We start from the raw sequence: 22458 nt of genomic DNA, 5'->3' as shown, positions 1-22458 counted from the left end.
TACTTTTCAATTTCACCTCACTCCTAATAATTCTCAGCTGCTAAAGAACAAATAATTGTAGCAGCTGTCAGTTATTGAGCACTTTACTACACCCAGGGTGCTAATTGCTTTATACGCACAAATTCCGTAATCACAATGCTTCTCTTGAAGGGTATGAGTAACTCATACTTACGAGTATGAGTTCTATTCCACAAAAGAGTTAACAAGCAGAGAGCAATTAGAGTTTAATTCCTCTTTTTAGGTAAGTGAACAAATGTAGACGAGGACTGATTTAATTTGTAGCTATGGTTCTTCCACCAGGTAGCACTGTGATGCTTATAAATTCAGCACTTATGGATTGCTGAGTATTACTGTTCGTCATTCATGTTTTCTAATATATAGTTAAAGTGTTATTCTACTAAAGACAAAAAGTAAACTGGTAAAATAATTTTAAAATTCCAAAATGGTCTTTCATTTTTTGTCAAAAATTCCCAGCTGCAGTTCTAGAATCCATAGTCCTTTAACACAAAACCCCTTTTTAAAAAGTACTGGGCTTATACTAATATGACTTAAAAATTAACTTATTTTCTGCTGAATATAATTTTTTTTCAAAAACCTCAAATATCTTTAATCATTTTATCAAAGCATCATTCTTTCTAATTACAAGAGAAATCACAAATTTAAAATACAAGAGTACATACTCCTTGCAAACTACATTCATACTAGCATTCATTCATTCATTCATCATTTGATGGCCAACTATCATTTTACTCACTCAACAGAAACACCTGCCTACTAGGAGAAAAACTATTGCTCCAAACCCTTAAGATACAGCAATAAACATGAAAAATAAAGTTCTTCCTCTCATGGTACTCACATTCCAGTCAGGTACAGATATAAGTATATAATAAGGTTTTAAATTTCAAACAGTGGTTTAACTTCCATGAAGAAAAAACAATATATCAGCAATGTAATCAGGAGAAGGGTAGGTGGAATTTAATGAGACAAGGGTTCTAAGGAGGTGATACAGGAATGAAAAAAAAGGAACCAAGTTCCCAGGTGGTGCTAGTGGTAAAGAATCCATCTGCCAATGCAGGTTAGACATGAGATCCGGGTTTGATCCCTGGGCTGGGAAGATCCCCTGGAGGAGGGCACGGTAAGCCACTCCAGTATTCTTGCCTGGAGAATCCCATGGATGGAGGAGCCTAGCAGGCTGCAGTCCACAGTGTCGCACAGAGTCTGGCACAACTGAAGCAACTTAGCACGTAACTAAAGATGGTGACTGCAGCCATGAAATTAAAAGACGCTTACTCCTTGGAAGGAAAATTATGACCAACCTAGAGAGCATATTCAAAAGCAGAGACATTACTTTGCCAACAAAGGTCCGTCTAGTCAAAGCTATGGTTTTTCCAGTGGTCATGTATGGATGTGAGAGTTGGACTGTGAAGAAGGCTGAGCACCGAAGAATTGATGCTATTGAACTGTGGTGTTGGAGAAGACTCTTGAGAGTCCCTTGGACTGCACGGAGATCCAACCAGTCCATTCTGAAGGAGATCAGCCCTGGGATTTCTTTGGAGGGAATGATGCTGAAGCTGAAACTCCAGTACTTTGGCCACCTCATGCGAAGAGTTGACTCATTGGAAAAGACTCTGATGCTGGGAGGGATTGGGGGCAGGAGGAGAAGGGGACGACAGAGGGTGAGATGGCTGGATGGCATCACTGACTCGATGGACGTGAATCTGAGTGAACTCCGGGAGTTGGTGATGGACAGGGAGGCCTGGTGTGCTTCAATTCATGAGGTAGCGAAGAGTCGGACATGACTGAGCGACCAAACTGAACTGAACTGAAAGATCAGGAGACAGCACTACAGCCACTTTGTTAGCAACTGGCAAAGCAAAAGCCCTGCTGTGAAAACTTGCTTCATCTGCTTAAACTGATGCCTCTGAGATGGTTACAAGATGAGGTTAACAGAGACTCGAGACTAGTCATCTCACAGGCCATGTATGGAGTCTAAGATCCAGAAGTGAAATAGGAAGCATTAGAGAGTTTTACAGGGGGGTCTGATGAGACCTGTTTTCCTCTTAAAAGTCCAATCTAGCTCTTGTGATGTAGAGTTAAGAGAGGGTGCAGGAACCTCAGCTGTTAAAACAACAGAGGCAACAGACAACAGTGTGGTCTGGTATGAGTTATGAAACATATATTACTTCTATTTAATTAGACACAAAGGTCTTCCATTTACATAACAAACTGAACTCCACTCCCTCCCCAAAAATCACTAAAATAATAAAACAAGCTATCAAGGCAGAAACCCACCAGGAAAAAGGAGGAACCACAGTATACAGATGTCCTGGAAGTTTTAGAAGAGAAAAAAATGAAACAAGGGATAATGACCAAGGGTAATATAATTCATCCTGAGCAATTTTGGATGTTCTGAGGACTCTGAGGCACCAAGCTCCTTGAAATGTAATGATGGGCCTTGTTTTGACAATGAAGACCAAATAGATATATCTTTCCATCAATCTGTTAAAACGCATCCCATAGAGCCGACAGATGAGGGATAGGAAACAAAGCCAAAGACCTGCTTCTGAAGATCCGAGTCACACAGATAAGAGGTGAGGCACTGCTCTGAACACAGATGTCCTATGTGAGCTACTGAGCAAATCTGAACCATTTCGTCTAGAGAAAAGCCATGGCCCAGAAGAGAAGACCTATACAGATTAACGATTATCTGAGAATCATCAAAGACAATGACCTAATATAATCTTACTGAAAGTCTTTAACATGAATGAGCAACTTCATCTTTAGGAATTTATCACAAGAGGTAAGTGAGTAGCGAGTTAATAAAAGAGATGTTCACTGGGAATTCCCTGGAAGTCCAGTGGCTAGGACTCAGTGCTTTCATTGCTGAGGGCTTGGGTTCAATCCCTGGTCAGGGAACTAAGATTCCACAAGCCTTGCAGTATGGCCAGAAAAAAAAATGTCCACTGCAATACTGTTTATAGTATCAAACAAATGTAAACAATTAGTCATAAAGAACATATAGTTATGATATATCCATATGTTAAAAAAGAAAATAGTCACATGATAAGATGCATATATCACATGAAAAGGATAACACACAAAATACATGGACCCAACACATAAGGCTAATAAGCCTTTGCTTATGTAGCTTTTTTCCCATGATGAAAACAGCTTACTGGAATAGTTATTAAAAATAATTAAAAGATTCCATAATCTTTGAAAACTGGATATATTAACCATAGCAAAGTTTTAAACTTGATATTTCAGTCTCAAAAAAAATCTAATTAAGACACTAGTAACATTTGCTTCTTTAAAAAAAATTCATATAGCTCCATCTTATTAAGTTAATTTTAAATTTAAGTGAAATCAGTATGATTTCAATGGAAAGATAAAGTATAAAGAAATAACTAAAGATTCCATAAACAGTTCTCCATATTCTTACTACTATGCCCTTGAATGATACTTGTAATTTGATAAATCAATAAAAAAACAATCAAAAAGCTACATGCAAATACTTTTAGCATTTTAAAATGTTTAATCCTGCATCTTCAGTGCTGTACATTTAAAATATTCTTATTTCCTATATTGAGAGATGTAAGTGTTTCTAATCACTAAATGTTGTAGGCAAAACAAAATTTACCTTTATGCATTTCTAAAAACTGGAAATTAAACTTTTTGGAAAGCAAAAAAGTTTATAAAAGCAAGCACTCTTGAAAACGCCAAGTAAATTAAGAAATGTCTACTTAGGAAGATATCATTTAAAATATTAGTCATAAATAAAGGCAAATACAAATAAGATAGTAAGAGGGAAGAAGAATTCATAAGCACAATAATCATTAGAAAAAAATTAGATAAGAAAAATAACAAAAATAAAAACAAAAATCTACCAAGTAATTAAATGTGTGTAAAATAGGCCAGTAGAATAGAAAAATGACTACATTCACAAATATACATGTATATACAGAAATATGACGGAAATTATATTTTACAATATAGCAAAACAGACTATCATTAAATGACTAATCATTAATCAGTGACAAGGGGACATTTACTATCACTTTCAGTTAGTTATATCCCTATATCATATATATCATGAACAAAAAGTCCTAATGGATAACATTATTAGGGGAAAAAACTACAGAAAACTTGTATAGTATTTTTATAATTATGAAAATTGAGAAGGCAATCCTAACTATATCCAAAAAACCTAGAATTTATAAAGGCAAAGACAAATATTAATCTATCATGGAACCATAAACCCAGAACCAAAGTTAAAGAGATACAGGAAATTTGCAGCAGAAATGAAGTGGCTAACAAATATTTTACAATGACCAGGAGGCATGTGAGATCCTAAGTTTCCCCGACTGGGGAGTGAACACACACCCTCTGCATGAAAGGCTAAGTCTTAACCACTGGACCATCTGATTTTGCACCAGATATGCAAAAATTTTAAAGATCACTGACCAGTATTGGGTGAGGTTGTGCAGGAAAAGATGCACTCACACTTCAAGGAGTTGAAAAAATCAAAATCAACATTTAACCAGTCATTCTTCTTGACCCAGCTATTCTATTCTACTTCTGAGACTCAATCCTACAGATACATACTAGCGCAACTAAACAAACCTGCATCAACAGGATGTCCTCTGTAATACTGGCTGTAATGCACAGAACTAATAAAAGCGCCTCAATGGGTACAATCTGACACCATGAGGGACAGACTTAAACAATATTCATACCATGAATATTATCCCCTCATTTTAAAAAATTAGGTAAATCTGAATACAATGATAAAAGACTGCAAAGGATAAACACTATCCTCTCTGACAGCTTTCATACCCTGACTTCTAAAACTTGGAACTATGATTTGATTCTCCTTTTAAGAGCCATCAAACCATGATTTCCAATTTTCTATGGAAGTCTACCAATTTAAAACTGATCAATGTATCACGAGATAAATAGGTTTTATAAAAGCCTGTTTTTTTAATACCATCTGTATCATGAAAAGAAAAGTTACCTGCTTTAATAACCAGCTATAGTTACAAGTTAAAAAAATGATTCATAATTTCCAAAAATTTTTTAAACACTTCATGTTTTCATTCATTACCAATGTTTTCATACTGGCTTCCTTAAGAAATATGCAATAGCCAATTCCTGAAACCATAATTTAAATTTATATCCCCTCTTCTTTTTAAGAGCAATTACGGACATGTTAATACCTGGTCAATCACACTTAATGTTCAAGGATGCCTGACAAGTGAAAACTCTGTGATGCTGATATGGTCTAAATCCTGACCTCTCAGTCTCAACTTCAAAGGGATGCCACCTATTTGGCACAAAACATGTCTAAAAAACTTAAATTATTTTCACATCTTCTGACGAAAAAATCACCTAGCTATAAATGCTAATTTACAAAGAGTGCTATGGAACAACTTCCTAGTTTATTAGAAATCTAAATATTTTTTACTTGTAAGAAACATCTGACATAATTTAGGTGGTTTATGATAACAAAAATCTAGTCATTCTAAAACACAACAAAAAAGTTCCTAGAACACCTTATTTTGAGAAAAGTGACTACCTCTGAGGGGGGAGGAAACAGAGATAGGGCTTTAGCTGCTGCTATAATCTTACATTGACACAAAAACTGGAAGCAAAATTTTTATTTTGGAGGCAGATTGCCTGGATTCTAAACAATTCACTACCTCTTACGACCTTAAACAAATTATTTAGTCTCCTTCCATTTCCTTTATTTATAAAATTCGTATAATAATGTTTCCTGCTACACAGGATTAAATCAGTTGATATACGTGAAGTGCTTAGGATAGCACCTGACATATGGTAAATTTCACTGCCATTATTATCATCAGCCTCACTACCTGTAATTGTCAGTCATGAAATCTGGCTTCCCGGAAGGCACTGGGATAAGAGGGGGTTAGGTCGGATGGGATCTTATCATTTTTCTAGACATTTCAAACATAAATGCTACTTTTGTAACCAGTGATATATAACCAGTTTAAGTGGGAAAGCAGTATGAAGTGGAATAATGAAGTTTCAGTCTTCAATTTTCAAAAACATGAGACAATTCAGGCTTTGGAGTTTGATATTTATTTTTAGCAGGAAGAAAATGCTAAGGTTGATGACATCATTAGAAGATACGCCCATGTCCAATACCTGCAACAGAAGCTCAACAGAAGTTAAAAACACCATACCAAAGACTAAAGACAAAAATTACATGTCATTACTTACCCTTAATTCTGCTAACAGTAAAACAAGTAACAGTGTGTTTAAGGCTGAAGTTCCATCACAAGATCAAAAATCGGTAAGTTAATTATCAAACTTATTTTTTGGAAAATTCTATCTGTTCTATGTAAAACTGGGCAACCTCTCTAAAGGTGAGCAAAATGCCAACAACTATGTTTTGAGTGCGTAAGTGTGAGCAGAGGAGGGGCAGACTGAAAAGGGGTAATGCTACACAGTGCTGACAATACAGGGTGGGAGAGTTCTGATGCTGGTACTTAGTCAACTGCAATCACAGGTAGAAATGGTAATCATCTTTGGCACAATTAGAGACTGCTGAAACAAGAACTAAACTCTAATAAATAAAAGCAACTTAACAGATGCAGCATCATAACATACCTAGAAATTTAAAGAGGACCATCTTAAAAAAGGGATCCAGACATTAGAAATTCTATGTATTAGAAAAAGAAATTATTATAGCAGCAAACAATTTTAACAAGAACTAATCAAATTAAAGATTCTGTTAAATAAAATCAAATCTGGTTCATTCCCTACCCCTGACAATGGTTACTCTGCTCAAAGGAAATTTGAGTTTCTTCTTTTAATCCCTGCACCTCCAGACTTTTTGTCAACAGTATCAATTATCATTCAATTTAAAGAAGCAATAACCTTCTACTTAAGGGGGTGTCCAACCCGAGAGTGGAGTAGAAATATGTTAAGATTCAAGAATGGAATAATGAGGTAACCTGAAGACTACCTTCCTAAGCAAAAATAATAAACTGCTCAGGAATAGGGAAACTGGGGACCGGCATAACCATAACAAAAAGTCTTTATTTCTTAATCATATACCCAAAAGACTGCATGTACTCAGAACAGGAATTAAGTCCAACCATAATTTACTGTAGCTAAGACCAGACTTTATGCTAACTGCTATTTTCCCATTATTTTTGTTATTAAGCATAAGATGAATTACTATTACTGGAATTTCACATGAGTAATTTAAAAACACAACCAGTTTTTGATCATTCCAAATCTCTAAATTTTCTTAGGCAGACTGATTTGGTTCAAGTAAAAAACCAATTAATGTAGCTTAATTGGAATAGCTTACCTGGGCCATTGTCTAAAGGGGTCTATGTTCTAAAAGTGCAAAACGTGCAGGGATATTAAGCTATTTTAAAGCTCCTTCCAAAAATAAATTTAACAAACAAGCACTAAATAAGGAAAAGGTTACGCACTTCCAATTTATGCTCTTTCTCTGCAAGGGCTTCCTTTTGACAACGAAGAAAATCTGCTAACATTCGAGTGAGCTGCTTCCTATCATCTATTTCAGCTGCCAACCTGCCGTTGTAGTCTGCCAGCAACATACAAGCATCCTCTACCATTTTAGAAAGTCTTTCTCCAGACTCTTTATCTAAGAAAAGCACAGGATAACAAAAGTATTACACAACAAAAACAATGCCATATGCTGTTTCCTTACCCTACCCCCCTGAAAAGTTCAGATCCGACTTGCTCTTCTTACCTGTTATTTTATCTAGAAGGGATACTTCTTGAACTTCAACAGGCAAAGAAGCTATCCTTTGATGAACTGCTGCATCACCAGAAGCTGCATTTTCTAGATCTTGCAATGCTCTAACGAGATCTAGAGTCTAAAAAGTTATACAACTTTAGAACCAAAATTAGCAAAGCTTAAACAAATATAAAAGACTTAAAATTCATTCATATTCCTTAATCTGACTATTTGACTATTAAAATGATGTGATTCATTTGTAAGCCAAATATATACAGTGGTAAGACGGAAGGCAGGCTATAACTTCAACCTGGAGAATACAAGTTTTATGAATGACATATTCATTGTATTATCATTATACTAATACATAAGAGTTTCTAGTATTAAATTAGATATAGGGGGGTGGAAAATACAAATCATCATCTATCAAAACACAGAAGAGCCCTCCAAATTCCATCTCCCAATGAAGTAATTAAAGCATAAGAGAAATGCACTTTTGGAATATATATGTTCACATATGATATCTTCAATTATTCTATGGTTTGTTACTAAGATCATTAAAATATTACAAAGTTCCATATGTCTGGTGACTTATATTTATATAATGCTTAATCAGCATTTAACATCAATATTTTCGTTGCACTGTTTTCATACCAGCTATAATTAGGAGGGATGGGCAAGTCTTTGCTGATATTTCATAATTCATAACATCCCTAAAATTATTCCAAAGAAAACTGAGTAAATTTTCTTTTTCCTAGTCTCCATTCTCATCTACATCCTTTTACGTTTTTTCTTTTTTTCATCTCTAAGCCTAAATTCTGGAACACTAAGAAATTATACACATATATGAAAAGCGTAGGATATTATCAACTCTGTATATATTTAGATGACACTGACAGCCAGTTTCGAATTTTTCTTTAAGCTATCCCCTTACAAAAAGTTATTACTGGGGTCTAGCATACAGCAAATAATCAAACATGATTAGAATTAATGGAACCTAGTAAGAAATATACCATCCCCAGTGTGCTTTTAACTCACTACTGTTTTTAAAATCCAATTATTAAAAAAAAAAGTATTCTGTTATATTTCCCCACTACAATGAAAGTGAGCTTAAGAGCAATGACATGACAAGGAAGCTTGTTTCTCATGATGCCCCAAATAACTTACATCATTATTATTTTTTAATCAGATTTAGCAAGTTCTAAAATTTTCTGGATTTCTAAGAAGAAACCTGGCTTTATGGTTTTGACAATGTATGCGTGCTTTAATTACAAACTACTCTCATTACACCTTCACACTCCTACATGAAGAAAGCAAACGGAAACAACATTTAGCCTAGGACTTCCTGACACAGGAGAATGAAATGATTAGATCCTATAAAGAGAAATCTTTGCCATTCTGAACCACTGAGAATTAAGCAATACAACTAACCAGAAAATGGTCATTATAAAGCCAAAAGCAATTGCACTGTATACAACAAGCACTAGGGAAGAGTCACATCAGAAACTCCTAGAAGTACAACTTAGGTTACTCTTTCATCAGGGAGAACGGGAAAGGGTCAGACCCTTTAATTAAAACTGGAATAAAATACTGTTCTTGGAGTGAGTTTCAGTCCAGGTCTCCAAGTCCATGGAGCACTCAAGTTTTTATTACTCTGCTGCTGCTACTGCTAAGTCACTTCAGTCGTGTCGGACTCTGTGCAACCCCATAGATGGCAGCCCACCAGGCTCCTCCGTCCATGGGATTTTCCAGGCAAGAGTACTGGAGTGGGTTGCCATTGCCTTCTCCTCTTATTACTCTACAGGGTACTAATTCCTGCAAACCACATCTGCTTCAAAAGCTCAGCAGGAACCACATTCTGGCTCACATACTGAGTTACGTTTCTGTACCATTTGTAGCCCATGAAGATATTTACCTTGTTTTAAGAGTATGGCTATGTCTTCATTTTCTCCTTTAAAATTCTATCTGTCCCTCCTATATGTTTGAAACATAGAAGGAGGAAGCTTTAAGACTCAATGCCCACATAATTAAGGTAAAAATGTCTTTTTGGAATCATCTGATGGTTAGAAAATGCTATACTGTACCAATCTGGGAGGACATGGAGTATTAAGATAATGATTCTAATTCATCTGATTTTACCACGGAACTACATGGTTCCATATGGTTACACAAAACTATATGAATACATACTTGTTAACTCTAACATGCATTTTTACACATTTAAAAGCAATAATACTTAAAAAGATTGTTTATCTCTATGCATGGATTTTTAGCATACTTAAACATTAAAATAGTCTTACATTTTATTAAAAAAAAAACAAACTGTTGAAATGGTGGATATCTCACCAGATCTAATTATACCTAGCAATCAAATACTTTTTATGTGAAATATAATTGCCTAATATACAACACACATTAAACATAAGTGGTTAATCAGAAAATAAGACTTATTCACATAGCTTGTTTCCTGTACCCAGAATTATAAGTCAATTTACAGAAATAAAATAGCAAAATTTGTAAAGCTTGATGGCTACATGAAATACTAGAAATATAACTCCCTCAACAGAGAAAAACTGCTACCTGTGGTGGTTCACTTGGAGATCCTAGAGAGGAACAGTTTTCATTCTCATCCACCTTTATCTGCTCATACGTTCGCTTCCTAGGCTTCTTGTCACCATCTGAGATGAAAGAACATTTAACTTTTAATGAGAGAACACATTTCAATGAAGAGAGAATGATAAAAGATTATATACTTACAAAGAGCTTGCTTAAGTTGTTCTAATACATCATTTTCATAAACAGACCTTTCTTCCCAAATAGATAGCACTCTTCCAAGGTGCTTCTTACAACTTTCATCAGTTTCACTAAAGAGAAGATAAAAACATTAACAGTAAAATGCACAGTTGCCATTGCAAAGATAATGGTGATTTTAAATACAATGGTCACCCATTCCCTGAAAAAAGCTGCCCAAATGTTTACTAAGTTTCACTATGTGACCAGCAGTTCAAGGGTGAAGTGACCAAGACAGACATACTCTCTGCTTCCCTTAAAGAACTCAGAGACATACTACTGAGCAAAAAATTAAAAAAGAATGATGAAAGTGCTAGTACTGGTGACAAGGGGTTATCAAGAAAGTACCTCTAACCTAACGGGGGCTGAACATAAAGCTAAGAAGACTGCCAATAGGTGATTTTGAGGCTTATTTAATAAATATTTACTGATCAATGTATGATCTCTGACAATGGAGATACAAATGGAGCTTTACGGCAGCTGTTATTTGTAAGAGCCACAAAAGAGAACAGAGCGTTAAAGATGGGTTTAACAGAGACATGGCCCAATTCAAGAGAGATAAGGAAAGGCATGGGAGGAAGAGTATTTGAAAAAATGATATATTTATTCTGAATTCGGAAGACTGGACACACAGAAGTGGGAAACAGCCTACTCCCAACCACTTCCCAGCACCTTCACCACTCCCACTGGAGACTGAACCACTATGATCTCCTGACTGGATTTTTGTAACAGCCTTTTCATTGGTTTCCCAGGCTCTACTCCTTCATCCTATTCTCTACTAAGGTAAATCATTTCATACTGCTCTCAGTCCTCTAAGAACCACTAATTATACCAAGGAAAAAAGCAAAGACTTTATTTACCCTGGGCCACAAACTGGGCATGTTCTGTTTCCTGGCTACCTCTTAGACCACATTTTCTAAATACAAATCTTGCTGATCCTCAAATATGCCCAGCACATGGCTGTCTCACTGTGTCTGCCTCGAGTTTTCTCTACCCAGGATCCTTTCCTGCTAGTCAAATGGCCCCTTTCATCCCTCCCTTCAGTCTCTGTTCCCCCAAACTGTCAATCCTTACCTCATGAAATAAGTGTCATCACACTCTCGAGCTTCTTCCCTGCTTTATGTTTCTTCGTAGTACTTATCTCTCTTTTTTTTGACATTTTTAGATATATTCAGTTGTATTATTCTGTTATCCACTGAAATTTAAGCTCCACTAGAACAGAACTTTATAGTTCATTCACTATTGTATCCTCACTGACCAGCACAAAGTAGATGGTCAATAAATATTTTATGGAATATTAGGAAGAGGCAATAAATAAAAAAAGCCCAAGCCAGAGAGAACTAAAAGTTTAGTTAACTTAAACTACATAAACTACAGTGTGGGGAGGCGGCGGGGAGGAAGAGGAGAAATGTGAGCAAGTCTGAAGAAGTAGACTGGGCCAGGGAAGGAACACCTGAAGGCTTACTCAGGACTTCAGACCTGACCTCTAGAGAAACGAGAACCACTCAAAGACAAAAGACTGTTATAGTCCATTCTACAACTATGGCTACAGTTTCCTAGATGGATTAAACAACACTGGAGGCTACTGCAATTATACAGAAATGACATTATGGTAACTGGAATGACAGGAAGCCTAAGAACCAAGAGAACTATATGTACTATATGGGATAAAGCGAGTGAAGGAGAAAGGACAGTGTGATACATTATAAATCACGGTATCACAGAGAGTTCCCAATAACACCTAATTTTTCACAGGGGCATCAGGATAGATGAAGTTGCCATTCATCAAGAAAGTGAACGTAGAGAAGGATCAAGTTTGACAGGGAGGAAGGATATTGTGAATTCACTAAGAGACACAGTTAAGTCTCAGATGTGTGGAAGCATACAACTAGAAATCAATAGGCAACTGGATATACCTACAAGAAAAAAAGGAAAAACACTGGACTGGAACAAAGATTATTAGCTATTAGGGTGTGGATAATAACTAAATATATGAAATGTACGAAATCACCCAGAGGGCTAGTAAAGAATATGACACCAGGAGGCCTTGGACTAAATTCTAAGAAACACCAGCACCTGAAAAGATGGTAATAGACAGTATCTAAATTGAAGGATAAATAATATTAATTTAAGAAAGCAACATACAGCAGTGTTTCACACTCTGTAATTCTTAAAAAAAAAAAAAAAAATCTACTGTGACTAAACTTCAGGGCATGTGGTGAGTATATTTTCATTCTTAAATCATTCATTCAACACAGATCATCATTCACCACTGAATTCTACAAATTAGACTGATGTAATTGCCTACCCCAATGTTTACCCAGTAATCTACCAAATATCTACATATAATATTTGGAAATAAGCATTTTAAATGCACAGACTTCTACCTTCAGAATTTTTCTATAGCAAAATTTTCAACAGGCTTGTGATTATTTTAAATATTCTGTATTAACAAAGCATTTAAAAATGTTGTGACATATACCCACACACCAGAAAACATTAAAATCATTATATGCAATACGACAGAAAGGGGTAAGTTTTTCCAGAAATACTAGTTGGAAGATTGATCATTATAAGCACACAAATTTTCAATTCAACACACTTACTCACTCTTAATAAACTTCATTTCAATATGGCAGTTGCTTTTGGTCACTAAAGAAACAGGTGAACTCCAAATGCCCACCTAAGCAAAACCTTTTCCTTCACACAGGTATTTAACACATTTATAAATGCCATCACTGGTAAGTCTTCTCAAATGAAAACTTCAAAGAAATACAACTTATTTTTTTATTTTAATGTCTTAAGACAAGTTTTAGCAAAAGGACATATTAGACATTTACAACAGATTACCTAGTACCCAAAACAATTATCATACCTTGAAACATGCTTAAAAGCCTCCACTATAACTGGTGCAAAATCTTTTGTAAACTCTGGCCCCTTCCTTTTGCTGTTCTGAATGACATCATTAGCTAGGTAGAGAAAAGTAAGCTTCCTGTTCGGTTTGGCTGGAAAACAAACAAACAAACAAACTAATTAAAATACCCTCAACTTAACTGAGACAAATTTTCTCAATAACTGAAATTAAGCAGTTTGAGAACTACAACAAACTTACTAGCCTTTGTATATTAGGTTCAACCCTAGCTTCTTATTCTACTGCTAAATTCAGCAAGTCAATATTCTTTAAGGGATAACTACTCTATTGTTTCTGAAGATCACTCACATAAGAGAAAAAAGAGAACTCATGAGGCAGAGGTAGCCAATATTTCCTTACAGTTTTACTAAGTCATCTAAACCATTTATCTTTGATTGGTTATCTTATCATTAGTTACAAATTAAGTTTTATACATGGAAATCATCACATCTGTGTAAAAATGTATTTCTGTGACTATTCTGTACCAAATTTTATTAAAACTATTAAACACTACATGAAATACAGCCACTTAAAATAAGATGGTGATTGGTCATGTTATTAAAATGGTACCTTAAATCTTAACTGAACTTATGACTATTTTATTGACAATACATATACTGATTTAAAAATCAATCATTAAGTTACCATGAAACAAAAGAGAACAAAATGTAAGCCAGGTTGAAAGAGGCATTACTTCGATCAATTACAGATTTTTTCACTTACGAAATAAATATTTGTCAAGCTAACAGAGTAAATGTTAGAGAAACCAAGTAGACAAAGTTTAGATGTCCTCCCATTTTGGATTACATGGCCTTAAATAACTGATTTATCTTGACAAAAATACGCCCCTACTCACAATATTCTGTGGGTATGATAACCAGAATACATTTTTACTGATTAAATGTTAAGTGGCATAAAAGTACTGAATATGACTTAAAATTCATATATATATATGTGGAAAAACTAGTTGAACACAACCTCTTATACTATTTTCACAGTAGTATTTTACTAGAATTAGAATCATTCAAAGTTGTACAGTTATATTCACGAACAGCATACTTTGTGACATCCACATTACGCTGGTGTAGGGGACTTACTCTAAGGACTTATAATCCAGTGTACTACGTGGGCCAGTTTATTGGATTTAAGGCAAATATTTGGCCATATAGCATTTAGTCCTCAAGATATGAGTATTTAATATAAAATTTAAGCCACTTTTGAGTTCACATTTTTCTTTTAGAGACTGTAAAATATTGAGTCACCACTGATCAGACCTTACAAACCTGTAGTGCCCATTGACTGCAGTCTACCAATTACTGGGCTTTTGAAAGTTGCTGGCACAGAATAAAGATAAAGGGAGAGATGGTAATAACAGAGACCAACTTCTAATTCTTCTGGCTCTTGTCTGGTCAGCTAAACCATAGAGGACAACTGATTAAGATACCAAGACCCTTTCCTATGAAGATTATAATAGTAAATTTCCAGTATTCAACCTTATCGTTAAAAAAAACAAAAAAAATCCTAACCTTTGCCCACAGAAAACCTCACACAAACAAAAGGCCTTATTTAATCTAAATATTAAAAGTATTAATCCAAGTATTTGCATTCTTGACATCAAAAAGAATTTAAATACTCAAATTTGTTTTTAGCACCTTAATATATATATAAAACCTAATTTAATCCAAATAATGTAAAGTATCATTATTATTTGCATTTGGCAGTTGAACAAAAATAGACATCAAAAAGGTTATCTGCCCGCAGTAAAATAGCCAGGAAGAGATCAGTCATGATTTGAATTCTAAAAGTCCAACTCCAAAGCATTTCCTCTTAACATTAACAACTGGACTATGCCTCCTGTCATAAATGAAAGTGGGTATGACTTTTTGAGAAGATTTAACAGCAACTCAACCAAAATGTTTCAGAATGTTAATAGTATTATTCACAACAGCTAAAAGGTGAAATAATCCAAGTGTCTGTCAATAGAGGAATGGATAAGCAAAATGTGGTATATAAATACGAATAGACTACTACTTGGTCTGAAAAAGAAAGAACATTCTGACACGAGCTACAATGCTCAGACAGTAAAGAATACACCTGCAGTGAGTGAGACCTGGGTTCCATCCCTGAGATGGGACGATCCCCTGGAGGAGGGCATGGCAACCCACTCCAGTATTCTTGCCTGGAGAATCCCCATGGACAGTGGAGCCTGGCGGGCTACAGTCCATGGGGTCACAAAGAGTCAGACGTGACTGAGCGACTAAGCACACACAGAGCACGTTATGTTAAGTAAACAAGCCTGCCACAAAAAGACATACACTGTATGACTGCATTTATATCAGGTACTTAAATATCAGGTACTTAGAATAATCAAATTCATAGACAAAGTAGAACGGGGGCTGTCAGGGGCTAAGAAGAGGAAGATACAGAGAATTACTGTTTAATGGGGATAGAGTTCCAGTTTTATAAGATGAAAAGAGTTCTAGAGATGTATGTTAATGACAGTTGCACAACAGTATAAATATACTTAATACCACTAAAACTTCACACTTAAAAATGATTAAAGTGTTCAATCTTATGTTTATTTTACCACAAAAATTTTCAAGTATATATTTTATAATTTTTAAAATTTGTGAGCGATTAATCTCTTGAAAATAATTCAGAATCATTTTCTGCAGTGTACACTAAAGAAAAAACTTACAAGATTTCAACATACATTTTCCAGTATATTCCAAAGGATGAACTCTGTACCAGGAGCACAACTTTATAGTATGGGGTCCAAATACCAAGACATTATTTTCATTTTTTCCCTGGTGGAAACCACACCAAAATATGAGAACTACCTGGAAACTGCCATAAATTATACCCTTCTCCAAATTTTCAGGGAGAAAAAATGTACTGCCATTTAAAACTTCATGTAGAACAAATAATAAACTAATGGAACAAATTACTTGCTTACAATAAGCAATTCCAGAAGAAATCACACTATTTCCAAATGAATTTTTTTATAAATTGTAAATAACAGATCCATAAATTGTTTCTAAAACACACAAAGCTAACAACAGGGCAAACAAGCCATTTCATAATTTCTTAAAGAAACAACTTTATTGGCAACAGAATATAAGGCTAAATAATGGGTCTGACCTAATCAATTCCTATGTTTTTACTGTTCATAGGGCTCCCTGTAAAGACACCAATTTTCCCAATCTTCCATTCAGTTTAACTCATGTTTATTTAATATTTGCTGTGTGCCATGCTGAGTTTAGACCAAAAATAATCTTTTGTGTTCAATCAGGACTTTGCAACATAAAAACTGACACAAGATAGGTCATGTGACTACGTGAGTTCTTTTTTTTAAATTCTCTCTCCACTGATACATGATACCAACACTGACAGCAACCATAAACTCAGTATTACATCGCAGTTAGTCTACCCACTCCAGTATTCCGGCCTGGAGAAATCCAGGGACTGTATAGTCCGTGGGGTGGCAAAGAGTCGGATCTGACTGACTTTCACCTCACTTCACTTAGTCTGTGTGTGCCCTACTATGTTTGTACCAGTGAAGCATAAGCCAAATAAGGACCAGTCAACATATTGCGAGAAATCATTTTCTTATATCTCACCTCACCAGACAAAATTTTAAGCTCCTGTAGGTACTAAGCATAAAGCTTCCTAGGTGGCACAGTTCAGTTCAGTTGCTCTGTCGGGTCTGACTCTTTGCAATCCCATGGACTGTAGCATGCCAGGTTGTCCTGTCCATCACCAACTCCCGCAGTTTGCCCAAACTCATGTCCATCGAGTCAGTGATGCCATCCAACCATCTCATCCTCTATCGTCCCCTTCTCCTCCTGCCTTCAATCTTTCCTAGCATCAGGGTCTTTTCAAATAAGTCAGTTCTTTGCATCAGGTGGCCAAAGTATTGGAGTTTCAGCTTCAGCATTGTCCTTCCAATGAATATTCAGGACTGATTTCCTCTAGGATGGCCTGGTTGGATCTCCTTGCAGTCCAAGGGACTCTCAAGAGTCTTCTCCAACACCACAGTTCAAAAGCATCAATTCTTTGGTGCTCAGCTTTCTTTATAGTCCAACTCTCACATCCATACATGACTACTGGAAAAAGTGTAGCTTTGACTAGATGGACCTTTGTTGGCAAAGAAATGTCTCTGCTTTTGAATATGCTGTCTAGGTTGGTCATAGCCTTTCTTCCAAGGAGCAAGAGTCTTTTAATTTCATGGCTGCAGTCACTTCTGCAGTGATTTTTGGAGCCCAAAAAAGAAAATCTCTCACTGTTTCCATTGTTTCCACATCTATTTGCCATAAAGTGATGGGACCGGATGTCATGATGTTAAGTTTTTTGAATGTTGAGTTTTAAGTCAACTTTTTGACTCTCCTCTTTCACTTTTATCAAGACTCTTCAGTTCTTCTTTGCTTTCTGCTATAAGGGTGGTATTATCTGCATATCTGAGGTTATTGATATTTATCCCGGCAATCTTGATTCCAGCTTGTGCTTCATCCAGCCTGGCATTCCCCATGATGCAGGTGGCACAGTGGAAAAGAATTCATGGAGATGCAGGAGACATGTGTTTGATCACTAGGTCAGAAAGATCCCTTGGAGAAGGAAATGGCAACCCAGTCCAGTATTCCTACTTGTAAAATCCCAAGGAGAGAGGAGCCTGGTGGGCTACAGTCTATGGGGTGCAGAGAGTTGGATGTGACTGAGCATGTGTGCGCACATACACAGGTACTAAGCATAGCCCTTTGTCCAGGGCCCTTGTATATGAACAGGTACATCAAAACAAATAATAATTAAATTCTGAGAGCTAATCTGTGAAAACATAGTATTACCTAAAAAGTTGAGCTGCTGCTGCTAAGTCACTTCAGTCGTGTCCGACTCTGTGCGACCCCATAGACGGCAGCCCACCAGGCTCCCCCGTCCCTGGGATTCTTCAGGCAAGAACACTGGAGTGGGTTGCCGTTTCCTTCTCCAATGCATGAAAGTGAAAAGTGAAAGTGAAGTCACTCAGTCGTATCCGACCCTCAGCGACCCCATGGACTGCAGCCTTCCAGGCTCCTCCATCCATGGGATTTTCCAGGCCAGAGTACTGGAGTGGGGTGCCATATACCTCAAAAAAGGGCAAAGCAAGTTCAGTTCATCACACAAGTAAGAAACAGTTACAGAGTAATTCACAAAGAGGGCTTTCCTGGTGGCTCAGTGGTAAAGAATGTGCCTGTCAAAGCAGGAGACACAGATTTGATCCCTGATCCAGGAAGATCCCACAAGCCTCAAAGCAACTAAGCCCAAGCACCACAGCTACGAGCCTGGGAGCCACAACTACTCCTGGGCCCAAGTGCTGCAACCACTGAAGCACTTACCGGGGAACCCATGCTCTGCAACAAGAGAAGCCACCACAATGAGAAGTCCAAGCACAGCAACTACAGAGTAGCCCCTGCTTGCTGCAACTAGAGAAAAGCCTGAAGACCCAGCACAGCCGACAAAAATAAATTTTAAAAATCATAAAAAAAACCCCACAAACAATTCAAAAAAAGATCAGTTACAAAGCTTCAAAAAGATGAGACCAGGCTATTAAATTAAGAAAAAGAAACAAACCTATTCAAAGGATTACAGAAATGACATCTAGTCTAATTCATAATGAATTCAAAATCTAGTTTTACTTCTTCATAATCAGCAAGGTAATGGTAAGATCATTACTTATTTTCTTACACTGTTCAGACCACATGCCTACTTGCTTTGATATGATACAGAATATTATAATCTAATTTAATCACTGTTTTATGGAGACTGAAATTTACAACCACAGTAGATGATAATGCTGATAAATACAATAATTAGCTAAAAACATTTTTTTATCTATAAACGTTAAGAATTTTCTTTCTAAGAGACGTCTTCTATATAGAGAAGCAGCAAAAAAAATAAAAAATATTACATACACATGCATGTATACATATACACACAAAATAATGAGTATCAGTGCAATTCTTACAGAAGGAAATGAGAAAACCCATTATCTTGAAACAAAAATCTACTAAAGATGTACTAATTGTTGGACAGCCTCACTTATTTCCGAGATAAACTGATTCACAGACCAGAAAACATGTTCATATGGATGGCTAGGTGGTTATAAGGCAGAAGCTACTTAGTAATATTCTTTGCCACAGAAAATGCAAAACCAGCAGGTGATTCTTGAATGGATTCTATCTATCCCAGATGGGACAAAGAGTTCAGTCAGACACAGACAGCTGCTTCTTAACAGGTGAGGTGGGTGAAAAATGGATAGCGCCGGCGTATTCCTGTATCACTGCCAGGATGCTTCAGACTTTTGGTAGCCCATCCCTTGCTTAAAATCCTTCCCAAGATTTTCCACATACATTTTAAATCCTTAACACAACCAAAGGCCCAGAAAGATCTAACTCCACCTCAACACTATTCCTTCTTCAAGCCCGAACTTCCTGGACTCCTACTCCTGCTTTAGACCTCAGTGAAACGGGTTCCTCTGGTTTTTCTCTGACCACCCACCACACACTGGTGAGGCAGTCCTGATATGCTCTCATGCCACCTCATACTTTTCCTATGGAGCATTTATTCCAACCATTTAACTGTTTTTATTTAATCTTGTGCTTCCCAACTAATTCCATCAAAAGTAACAATTGTCAGGCTCATCTATGGAATCAAGTCCAGCAGCTAAGTCATAATTTACTCAACATTCACTAAATCAATAAATTTTAGGCTAAACCTTTATGTCTGTAATTATTTGTTCTACTAACTTAGCTTCTGGTCTTAACCTCACCCAGCTGAAAGGGGAATGCAATTACACTATTCTCAGAAACCTCAACTTCAAATTCACATTATGAAAAGAAGAACTTTCTTACAGATACAGCTACTCTTTATTTTCAATGTATTCACTTCAAATATTTTCCTTTCCCCCTTCCTCCATTCTAGAGTTCCTGCAAATCATAACCCCACAGAAAAATAAGCACAGTGTGAATGGGAAGGTTAAAGAACTATAAATGTTAATCAATTAAAGCCATCAAGACAAAAGTCTGACACTAAAGTTGGCAAGATTATGAGTTAAGATTATCCTCTTTAAATACCTTCAAACATGATTAAAATTTAAATTAGTGTGAATTTTTACAAAAATAATTTGGCAATACCTATGAAAAATGTAAATGCATAAATCCCTTCACCCTGCAAATTTCCCTTTTAGGACTTTATCTTGTGGTATCTTCTCATAAATGCACAAAAAACCATGAAGGATATTCACGAAACAACACAAAAGACAGAATTAGATAAATTATGATATATTCATATAATCCATAGTCTATAGCTATTAAAAACTGAAATAGATTTATATACAAATATAGAAAGAGATCTAAGACATATTATTGAATTAAACATATCCACACACACAGTAGATAGCTTTACTTTGGGGGAAGATCAAGAATCTAAAGGGGATTCAGAATTACCAAAATAGAATTGTCATAACAGGGAAACACTTGAGCTATATATTAAATGATGCACGTGAGCCACATACTGAAAAGGGCTCCTGAGCAGTGCAGACTTGCTGCTCTTCCAAAGCACAAACTTCACCCAAGACCACTGTACCACTATAAAAGACAATGCAAAATGGAAAAGATCTGAAGAATACATGTCACACTGTTCACATTATGCATATAGAGTGGAACTGAAACTACAACTTTTTTGGTCTACTAAAAATAATATCTTTAAAATAATACTAAGTTACTTAAGACCTAGGCACTATTCTAAAAGTTAATTACATATCTCTTTTAATCTTCAAAACAACCCTACAGAGTAATTATCCCCATTTACCAATGAAATAAGTGTTGAAGTAATTAAATGCACTCAGAGAAATGCACTAAAATCAACCAACACCTACTACAATCCCTAAATAGTGTTTTATTAACCAAAGCAGGAACTACATAAGATGAGCCTGTAACATCTTGTCATGATAAAAGTAAGAAACTGCAGCAAGCCAGGCGGGCGCCACCTGCCGGGGTCCAGCCCCGGCTGATCCAGGCTATTCGAAGGAGAGACGGCATAGGTGACCTATTTATTTAAATATTTATCAAAGATATAAAGAGTAATAGAATGAGGATAGCTCAGTGAGGAAATTCAGTGGAGAAAAGAGGCTGAAATAAGGATAGCTCAGTGAGGAAATTCAGTGGAGAAAAGAGGCTGAATAATTCAGCCAGAAGGTAAGAGAAAGAACGACATGGTGAGACCAAGTTTCGGTGAACAAGGCCCGCACTTTATTTTCCAAAGTGGTTTTTATACCTTAAGTTATGCACAGAGGATAATGGGGGAAGGGGTAGAGTCATGCAGCAAGCCAGGCTTTCTTCCTGCAAACTTATCATATGCAAAAGCTTAGGTGATTTGCATCATCTTCTGGCCCGGAGGCCTGTTAACATTTTAAGACGCTTTCTTCAGAAAACTTATTTTTCTCTAAAGGTGATTGGTCAGGAGCCACCCTCCAAAAGCATTAGATAAAGCTGCATTCCTACAGAGCAAAGGTGTGGTGGGCTACAACAAGAAAAAGAATTAACTCAAGGGTCCCAGGTTACAAACATTAAAGCTACTACTTACACCAATTATATTAATCAATACACTGCCAGGGACACAGCAGGTAAGGGATATGGAAACTTAGCAGCAAACATTGGCCCAACAAGTGAAAATCCCTTCACCAATACAATTTCAAATCAATCTTTTAACTACTCAAAAGAATCTGTGTTTAGACAGTTTACAACATCTCCTGCCTCTCACAGTTGGGAGGCTCTGAACAATCACATGTGGCCGGAAAAACCTATTCAGGCAGGCCAGAGGATTTCCAAAGGAGTTTGTAGGTTAAACACTGTCACACCTAGGGAGTATTAACTGGAACTGTAAGCTAACTCTTTTTTCAGAGAGAGGTAGTGGGGGACAGCCCCCCGTAAAGTCAGAGGTGTAGGTGAAAGCACAAAGCAGAAAGTAGGCAGACTCTGGTTTT

General features: G+C 36.3%; 1 protein-coding gene across 5 annotated transcripts in view; it reads right to left on the bottom strand.

Annotated features, from left to right (window-relative positions):
• Positions 1-22458, bottom strand: part of RPRD1A (regulation of nuclear pre-mRNA domain containing 1A) — a 69746-nt gene that overhangs the window by 26062 nt on the left and 21226 nt on the right. For 4 of the 5 annotated variants that reach the window (XR_826089.1, XR_826090.1, XM_010849750.1 and 1 more), the window contains exons 2-6: positions 13407-13536; positions 10499-10605; positions 10322-10419; positions 7754-7880; positions 7470-7645 (exon numbers count right to left, since the gene is read on the bottom strand). Coding sequence is in view for 3 of the 5 variants with exons in the window: in XM_010849750.1 (XP_010848052.1) it covers positions 7470-7645; positions 7754-7880; positions 10322-10419; positions 10499-10605; positions 13407-13536 (638 nt within the window). In the remaining 2 variants the exon portion in view is untranslated. Of the gene's footprint in view, positions 1-1760; positions 6169-7469; positions 7646-7753; positions 7881-10321; positions 10420-10498; positions 10606-13406; positions 13537-22458 lie in introns of those variants that run through there. The other variant, XM_010849753.1, reaches the window with a different exon arrangement.

This window comes from Bison bison, unplaced genomic scaffold, assembly GCF_000754665.1.
Source record: "Bison bison bison isolate TAMUID 2011002044 unplaced genomic scaffold, Bison_UMD1.0 scf7180017864286, whole genome shotgun sequence".
Taxonomy (NCBI): domain Eukaryota; kingdom Metazoa; phylum Chordata; class Mammalia; order Artiodactyla; family Bovidae; genus Bison; species Bison bison.
Note: the sequence above shows the minus strand (reverse complement) of the source record. Positions and strands in the feature narration are given on the sequence as shown.